General features: G+C 67.2%; 1 protein-coding gene across 2 annotated transcripts; it reads right to left on the reverse strand.

The window, feature by feature from the left end:
* Positions 1-317: 317 nt before the first annotated feature.
* DIPK1B (divergent protein kinase domain 1B) lies at positions 318-8572 on the reverse strand. Of its 2 annotated transcripts, none has more exons than XM_053667809.1 (5): positions 8420-8572; positions 4275-4409; positions 2198-2305; positions 1904-2080; positions 318-1455 (listed from the first exon to the last, which is right to left on the reverse strand). In XM_053667809.1, exons 1-5 carry the CDS (start codon positions 8570-8572, stop codon positions 643-645), a joined length of 1386 nt encoding a protein of 461 aa, XP_053523784.1. In that variant the 3' UTR covers positions 318-642. The 2 variants fall into 2 exon arrangements, with proteins under 2 accessions (XP_053523784.1, XP_036983688.1); XM_037127793.2 differs by lacking the exon at positions 8420-8572 and adding an exon at positions 7432-7769.
* Positions 8573-9230: the final 658 nt, after the last annotated feature.

The following is a 9230-nucleotide window of genomic DNA, read 5'->3' on the forward strand; positions in this document are numbered from 1 at the left end:
ACGCCCTTCCTGCGGGTCCAGGCCTGCCTACTGCCCGCATGGCTGGTCCCTGGGACTTCAGGAACCAGAAAAGAGGGTCGGCTTCCAGCATCCTGTCACCCACAAGGTCCTTGTCCCTGTTCATCACCCCAGGCGGCTCCAGGAGTCTGAGCATCAGGCAGGGCTCTGGGAGGCCCCCTGGGGCCCCCCGCAGCTGTGCCCCAGAGCCCACACCACTGTGTGCGGGAGGTGAGGGCAGCCACCACCCCACACCCAAGCTGCTGCGGGTGTGGGGCTCTGGGGTGCAGGGGAAGGGGATGAGCGGAACTCCAGAGGACTCACAGAAGAGCTGTTTATTCACATCAAATGTACTTGAAAGTAACAAAACCCAACTTGGCCTGGGTAGGTCCCCTTGGCCAGCCCTTGGTGAGGCCCCTGGTCCTCGGTCCGGCCTTCCCCCTTCCAGCCTCTGGTGCCAGCTACCCATCCTGACTGCTGGACCCTGGGGGAAGGGAGAGGCGAAGTACAGCGGCCTCCGATCACCAGCCCAGCTCCTGCAGCCCCATCCCTTGTCCGGTGGTGACCGGGTGAAGAGGCCAAGGGCCGCTGCAAGGCCCCAGAGTGAGGGGCCCAGGCCCCAGACACCGAGTCCTGGCCCCGCCGTCAGGAGTACTTGCTGTCGGAGATCTTCTTCCACAGCAGCGTCTTGAGGTGGCTCAGCACCAGCGAGTGGTGCGCCTCCACCTGGCTGGCCAGCCCGCTCAGCGTGGTGCAGGCGCGCAGCTGCTTGCCCAGCTCCTCGCGCAGGTCGGGGGGTGCGCCGGGCAGCAGATAGTCCCGCAGCAGCTCGCACACCTTGGCCAGGTTGGGCTGGAGGAGGTCGCCTTTGCACTGGCGCATGAGCTTGTCACAGGGCGCCCGGCAGTCGCGCCCGTAGGTGCAGTCGGCGCTGCGATCGCAGCGGCGGCCGCGTAGGAAGCGGCGCACGGCGGCCTCAGGCGCCACCTGCTGGAGGTCGGCCATCCGGAAGTCGTGCTGGGCCGTGTAGCCCACGTTGGCCAGCGTGGTGTCGCACATGTAGAAGTTCCCGTGGGTGCCGTGGAAGAGCTCCTCCACGAACTCCAGCAGGCCGATGGCGATCTTCGCCCGCCAGGGCCACGCAGGCCCCAGCCACTGCTGCAGGGTCCGATGCAGGGCGGCTGGCAGCAGCGGGCGCAGCAGGGGAGGGAGTGCGGCACTGCGCCGGGCACCGTGCGGCACGCCCTCGGTGACGTAAAGGTCCCCACAGTAGCCCAGCAGCCGGGCGGCGTGCCCCTGCCCCCCCAGGGAGAGCAGCAGCAGGAACTCGTTCTGCTGCAGCAGGGCCCACACCGACTTGGCCTCGGCCAGCGACACCCTGCCGTCCTTGTTGAAGTCCGCCATGAGCAGGACCTGGCCAGCCAGCGCAGGCAGGGAGGGCAGGTCTCCCAGGTTCGCCTGACGTGTGGGACCGAAAGAAAGGGAGACAGTGGCCTCAGTGCTGGCCCTGGTGTGGCCCTGCTGAACCCTTGGGTGCTGGCTTGGAGGACTGCCCGTGGGATCACCCGACAGTCAGGGGAGCCCGGGACCTGACCCCACCTCCCGGAACCCCACCCTGACGGCCCCCCAGCTGCATCTCTCCGTTAACTACTCCGAGGGACTGTACCTGTGGGCCTGGGGGGGGGGGGACACTCAGCACAGAGGTGAGAGCCTGCTGGGTGGGCCGGTCACTGCTCCCCTGCTCTCAGCCCACACCTGCGGCACCCCCTCTGCACACACATGGGGACAGCAGGCGGTTCTGGGCAAGGCTCCTCTTGGAGCTGGGGGCCCTCACCCAGCCCACCGCCGCCCTGAGCACACGCCGCTGGGTGTGAACTGGGCGCAGCCCCAGGCAGAGCCAGCTGACCTTGAGGAAGTTGAGGGTCATCTCCCGGAACTCCTTGATTGAGGTGCCCCGGGTGGGCTTGTCGAACAGCACCAGCTCCCGCCGGGTCACCGCCTCTGGCCCGGCCTTGGGGTCCAGGCCGTCCTCGATGCCACACTTGATGGTCACCTCCTTGCCCTGCCACAGCCCGCTGTACACCTGGATGGGCCACAGGGGCCGGCTGTGTAGGGGACCCTCCCACTGTGCCCAGGTCCCCGAGCCCCCGGACACCCTGGGGCGGGGGACGGCCCGGCCACACCAGGCCTGCTGGCTCACCTGCCGGCCAGGGGAAGCGGAGAGGCAGGTCCTCCACTCCAGCGCACGCAGGCTGCACAGGTCCCGGCAGAGGGGGCCAGAGATGATGCCCTTCCGGTACTGGTCACACTGAGGAGAGGGGTATTCCAGGAAGGGGCCTGGGGTCGTGGGCCGCTCCAGCCCTCCCCCACCCTGTACATGCTGCACCCCCCAGGCTGGCAGGTGGAGGCCCTCATCCCGTCTGCAGGTGGCTCCCTGGCTCTTGGGCCACAGCACCTGTGAGAGGGGCCCAAGCGCCCTGCAGCCAGTGACCAGGCAGCTCCTGCCACACGGCCCAGGACATGAAAGCCGCCAGCTCCTCAGAAACAGTGTCCGTGCCCACCCTCCCTGGTGTGGCCCGTCCCTGGTGGCTGCCACAGGAGCAGCAGAACCTGTGAGTCTGGGATGCAGTCGTGGTGTGGGGCGAGGGGGGCGCTGTCTGTCCCCTGTACCCTGCGGCCTGCCCCTCCCCCACCCTGGGAGGAGCTCTCAGCAGTACTCCCGTCCCTCCAGAGGAGCTGCTGCCCCTGCCCCTTCCGGCAGGCCAGGGGGCAACAGAGCCAGCCCTACCCCTCAGGGGGGCCGCTCTGACCCCCAGACCCCGGGGGCGGGGGACCTCTGCGGCTGACCATGCTCTGAGCAAGTCACATCCCCTCCTAGTCTGTCTGCTGTCTGCAGACTGAGCTGTGGTGGGGACCCAGTGATCAGTGCCCACCCAGCACCCAGAGGCCTACGAGCACCTGATCCCTGAGCCCAGGCCCCACCCTCGACGCCTGGCCTAGAACAAGCTGTGGAACCCTTGGGAGGCAGCCCACAGCCCCCTCACAGGGCAGGCCGTTCTCCCGTGGAAAAGGAGGTGTCTCCAGAGACCCGGGGACAGGCCCCCAGAAGGGCCCGCTGACCTGGCCAGCGTACTTGAGAAAATGGGGGCTGCTGCTTCCCCCTGGCAAGAGAGCAGGCCCCCTCTGCTCCCCCACGGCCCCTGCGGCGCTCTGCAGGATGCGGGGGTGGGGAGGTGGTACAGGGGAGGGCGTGGTCTGCTGCCACACCGGAAGTGCTCGGAAACATCTGCGACACTGACCATGTGCTTGCTGCACCCTGATGGCCAGACCCCAGCCCTCAACCCCCCCCAGGTGCGCCCCCCCTCACTCCAGGTGGTGCACCTGTTCCCCACAGCCCTTGGGCTGGCCACCTGTGTTGTCCCAGGCTGCCCGGTCCCCCTGGGCCCCCCAGGTCCCCCCAGAGGCCCAGGCCCCATGTCCACCTCCAGCCCCTGAGCCACGTGTCTGCAGCCAGCTCTGACCTGGCCCCCGAGGGCCACAGTGAGCTCGTCTGGAGTGAAAGCACGTGTCCAAGAACAGAGGGCAGACCCAGAGGCCCTCCCCCAACCCCAGCACCAGGGCTGCGTGCTTGTGCCCGGTGCTCGCTGGGCCCCTGGGAAGTGCTCAGCTAGCAACCCAAGAACCCAGCGTTGCTGCGAGTCCCATCGGGAGGGCTCCCCCGTCCAGTCCCCCAGGCCCCTTCCCACCACCATCTCTAGACTTTTCCAAATTTGGCCCCGAAGGAGGCCCCAGGCTTTCTGAGCTGGCTTCGGTCACCACCGAGAACCCAGGACAGGGGTGCCCCCTGTCCTTCCAGCACCGAAGGGACCCCAGGCCGCCCAGCCCGTGTGGGGCAGGTGCAGGCAAGTTCAAAGCCCAGGTCTCCCCTTGGCCACAGACCATGGCTTCACTCTGCTGCCGCCTCTGATGGCTCCCTGTCTCCGGGGGGGGGGGCCCTCCAGGTCCCCAGCATCGGCCCATCGCTGTCTCCCACTCGAATATCTGGAGTCTGCCCCTCTGTCCATCCCTGGCGGCTGGCCAGCTGGCCATGCTCTCCTGGGTGCCCGCGGCGGCCTCCCTGCAGTCCCGCCCCCTCCCGCGGAGGCTGCCCCAGTCTCCGCCACCCCCAGCCAGAGGGGCCACCTGAAAGCCCACCTGCGGGGCCTCTGAGGAAGGACTGAGCCTGCCTGGGGGCCAGCAACGGGGGCCCCACACACCCGGCCCCGGGGGACACTTACAATGACCGCCTGGCAGATGTGCCCACGGCAGAGCTCGGCGTAGGACGAGTAGTTCACGTACACCAGCCAGCTGCCCGCAAAGATGCCCAGCCAGACCAGGAAGACGTACTTGACCCTGAGGCCCGGGAGCCGGCCCTGCCAGGGGAGGCAGCGCATGAGGGAAGCGCCACATCCGGGTGCACCGCCCCCAGGCTTCGCCCCAGAGCTGTCCGCCACCCAGGAACACGGTGGGGTCTCCTCCGGTCTCCCTCCCCGCTCAGCACACCCATTCTGGTGGAGGTGGGGCACAGGTGCCCAGACTTCTAAATACACAGGCGGGCAAAGTCAGTTTCAAAATGGGGCGATCCAAGGTCGTCGTCACCTCTATATTTTGCTGAACAAAGACACTTTCTACAAATCACTCTCCTGTCTTGCCCTCACTTCAAGATGGGTAACCTCTGCAGAGGGCAGCCGTGGCCCCGGGCCAGGCCAGCAGGGAGGACAGACCTGGGAGCCCACCGGGGCCGAGGGCAGGGTCCGCCAGCCATGGAGATGCACTCACGCACCCGCGGTCCCAGCAGTGTGTACCCAACAGCCAAAGCTGGGACACGACCGGGTGCCATGGACACAGGCCTGGACAAATACCACGGCCCCTCCGGGCAGTGGGACGTCGCCCTGCCCTGACCAGGCAGGGAATCCTGACTCCTGCTACAAGGGAGAGGGACCCGGGGGTCCGGGTGCCTCGTGGAATAGGCCAGTCACAGAGGGACAGACCTGGTGGGGTCCCACTCACACGAGGTCCCTAGAGACAAACTCAGAGATAGACGGTGGGGCCGGGGCTGGGGGAGGGGTGGGACGGAGTATCCACGTGGGAAGATGGACTGTGCTGGAGAGGATGGTGGTGTCGGCTGCACAGCAGCGGGACTGTCCCTGAGGCCACTGAGCCGTGGGCCAGGCCAGAGGATGGACTTTGTGTTGTGTGTAATGTGCCACAACAAAAAGTTAGTAAGACTCGCAGCCCTGGCCTCGCAGCCACAGGCTCAGTCCCAGGGGTCCGGGTAGCCAGGAACTGCATCCGTGCAGGGCTCCTCCCCACCGGCAGCTTCTCTGGGGGACAAGTGGAAGCACAGGGCATGAGGCCCCCAGAGCCACGGCAGGTGGCCAGGGGGCGTGTCTCCCACACAGCCCCCTACGATTCGGGGGCACCACCTCCCGTCCCTACCCCGTCCTGATAACGCGCAGGCCTTGCAGGCTGCTGCCCAGGAACAGTGGCTGAGCCCTAGGGCCCAGGAGAGCAGGGGCCTGAGGCCCCAGGACAGCCTGTCCCCACAGGAGGCACCACTGCCACGCCACACCCTCCGTGGGCCGGGCAGCAGCCCCTCCTGCGTCCTGGTTAGCAAGGCTGGGGGGCTGGGGGCTGCGCCCATTCCCCACCAAGGACAGCGGCAGCTGAGTTTAGGACGCACCCAGGAGAGACAGGGCTCACCTCCTGTCACCCACTCCCACTGCAGGCCACCCGGGAGGGACTGCAGGGGGAGGACCCCGTGGACCCGGGGGCTGGCTCAGCACCTCAGTCGCCACAGGAGCAGTGGGGACCGGAGGGGCCCTGGAGCAGGGCAAGGGAGTATGGCCGCAGACCCATCTGTCCCTGCCACCGCGCCTGCTTCCGGCAGATCCGTTCAAAAGGAAAAACAGGAAAGCAGGGAAACAGTGTGGGGGGTGCGGTGCAGGGGGGCTGGGGAGGGCTGTGGCAGGACAGGGTCCGGGCCAGCGGGCTGGTGGTGACCACACCCCAAGGTGGTGGTGGTGGTGGTGGGCGAGGTCTGAGTGAGCTTTCAGCACCACAGGGGGTCCAGAGGGCAGTCTGGACTGGGGGGTGGCAGTGGGGACAGGGGCGGTGTGTGTGTGTGTGGACCAGGCTGCACGGGGCGATTGCAGGAGCAGGAGCCTGCCTGCAGGGGGCCCCAGACACAGAAGGTTCCCCCAACCCCACCAGTTCAGGCCTCTGCCTGCTGGCCCTTCGGGTACACTGAGGCCAGCTGACTAAGTCTGCTGACCCCAGGTCCTCGTCTTGGTGGACACGTCCTCCAGGAGCAGCCCCGGAAAGCCACTGGCACAGGGCAGGCCTTCCTCCTGGGGAAGGGCCGCTAGTGGGAGTGGGGAGGGCGGCTCAGGGGGCAGTACCAGCACAAGGACCTGTGGCCTGCAGGCTGGCTCCCACATGCACGGGTGGGGAAACTCGCCACTCTGCGGGGGCAGGGTTCAGACCACGGGAACCCCCTGGAGCTCCTCTCCAGCCCTGCAGCCGTTCCTGGCTGCCCTGCAAGGCTCAAGGTCTTCCAGCAGCACTGGGGGCCAGGGCATACTCCACCTCCCCCGTGGAGGGGGCACCTCGGGCCCTTCAGCTCCCCACCTGCCCAAGGCTGGGTGAGCACCACCCACCCTGAGGCCGGGAGCAGGCAGTGAGGGCATCCAGCACGAGGTGGAGCCCGCAGAGTCCCCAGCTGCCACCCTGAAGGAACCTAACGCCCCCCCCTCCCCTCCAGCCCCAGAAAAGCTCTGGTCAGGCCCGGGCTGTGGGCATCACAGTCACCGAGTGCGGGGCAATGGGGTCGGAATGCTTTCAGACTCTGATAGGGCCTGGCTTGTCACCCAAGCCAGAGGTGACAGGTCCCACCCTGCAGCTGGCACCCAAGGCAGCCTGGGCCTCCCCTGCAGAGGAGGACCCTGGTAAAAACGTGTCTCATGCAAGGTCAAAGTGGGGTCAGGGGACACTGGCTGTCAGGGGGGATGACCCAGAGGGACGTTATGTATGTCCTTGGGGTATTTCTGTGCCCCAAGTTTTCCACAACAGAAAAACCAACCTTATCTTTAAGTAGAGGAAAGACGGGCTTTTTGGTGGGTTTCTAGGCCCCGGGGAGCAAGGTCCAGTCCAAGAGGGGGTGGGGCCTTCTTCAGCACTGGGAGCTGCGGCGCAGCACGGGCACCACCAGGCCCCTCCGCTTGCCCCAGCAACACTGCTCACACCAGCCTCCCAGCTGCCCCGCGCCCACGCACCCTGCGTCCCGAATCCGTCCCGGCCCCCCGGCCCCCCAACCCCCCAGCCCCCTCCCAGGGCTCGGCCGCCGCCCGAGCAGGGAGGACGCGCGGGGTGGGCACGGGGCCGCCGCGCGCCTACCTGCAGGCCCTTGGAGAATGGGCAGAAGAGCACCAGGTGCGCCAGGCGCCGCAGCCGCCGCATGGTGGGCGCCGGGCTGCGCGGGCCGGGCTCCGCTCGCCCTCAGCCCCGCGGGCCGGCCCGCAACGGCCGCGCTCCCGCCACCCCCCGCGTCCCCGCGAGGGCGCGCGCCTCCGCCAGCGGCCGGAGGGAGGGGGCACTTCGGGGGCGCGCGAGGGAGAAGGCGGGGAGGGGACGCGCTGGAGAGGGGAGGAGGAGAGGAAGACTGAGGTGGGGGCGCGCAGGGAGGGGGTGCGGGGGTGAAGAGGCGGAAATTACGGCGGGGGCACAGAGGGGCGCTGCAGTACAGGCGCGTGGGGATGGAGGCGCCCGCGGCCCCGCCCCACCCCACCCCTCCTCGTCCACCCCAGCGCGCCCCCAGTCCCACTGAGAACCGGGAGGGCCCCCAGGACCCGGCCCCGCTTCCTGGAGCGGCGGCGGCGGGGCTATCACACGTGAGGCCATCGCGGCGCAGGTCAGAGAAGGGGCAGGAGAACGAGTCTGGCGGCCTGCAGAGGACCACTGGGCTGGGGGCCGGGGGCACTGAGGCCGGGGGGACGGGGACGGGGACGTGTCGGGGAGAAGTCTGGGGACGTGGCGGACTCCCACCACCCGGCCTGGAGGGGCGACGGACGGCCTGGCAGCGTCTGCCCGATCCTTCCATTTTTTAAAGGACTCCAGTGGGATGCACCTTTTCTGCGGTGCTGCTCGGCACTGTTTACTAGCCCAGCCGGGCCTGCACGGGCACTTCCGGATGCGGATCCGTCCCTTCCCCCACCCACGCCGCGGACACGCAGCCCGCGAGCTCTGCGGTCGCCTCCCGGGCACTTAAGTGGAGCGAGCCGGGACGGCTTTGGCTGCGGGCCCTGGCCCCTGGGCCGGGCGCCCTGGAAAGTGGGCCCCTCTCCCCCGCCTCGGGCACGGACGCTGGGTTTCTTCAGCCCCTCACCGCCGGAGGACGGTCGAGTTGATTCTGGATGGGGAACAGAGCTGCGTGAACCTTGGCGTTCTGGCGCCGGTGCAGAGCTGCGGGGATTTTGAGATTTCGTCCCCGCCGTAGGCTGCGGAAGGCTGGCCGCCCGGCCGCGCTGTCCACTGTCATTCCTGAGTTCTAGCCGGTCCCCAGGGTGTGCGCGGTCTCTTCGTGGCCTGTCACGTGCGTTTTCCTATTGACCCACGATGCTGAACAATTTTTCATGTGCTCAGTTGCAATCCGTATACCTTCTTCGGCAAAGTGTCCATTCAATTTCCTGTGCGTGTTTTGTGTTGCTCCCTTGTTAGGGGTTGTGAGAGTTCTTAGTGCCTTCAGAATAGCCGGACATGGCCCCAGCAGGTGGTCTGCAGCGATCACTCTCCCCCCTTCTCCGCTCTGTGGGTGGTCTCAGTTTTCCTAACAACGTTGCAGTCCAGTTTACTCATTTTTTCCCTCTTACAGTTGGTGCGTTTCATGTGTCATATCTAAGAAATCGGTGCCTAAGCCCGGGGCCGAAAATATTTTCTTAGCAGGCCCAGCCACCACACATTGAGTCGCTTAGTGCCCTCGGGCACTCAGCGTGCTCAGCATAGTCGTCCTTATCCTCACTCAGATCCAGGGCCATGTGGGTCCCCAGGTGGTGGCCCAGAATTCAGTTGGTGTCCCCCGGGTCCCCAAAGGGCCCCCACAGGGGAGAACAGAGGCATCTTATCAGGAGGGTCAGGGCAGAATCTTGAATGGACAAAAAGACCTGGATACCCCGCCCCCCCCCACCTCTCTGGGACAG

Source organism: Artibeus jamaicensis, unplaced genomic scaffold, assembly GCF_021234435.1.
Source record: "Artibeus jamaicensis isolate MK-2021 breed Jamaican fruit bat unplaced genomic scaffold, CSHL_Jam_final contig_471, whole genome shotgun sequence".
Lineage (NCBI taxonomy): Eukaryota > Metazoa > Chordata > Mammalia > Chiroptera > Phyllostomidae > Artibeus > Artibeus jamaicensis.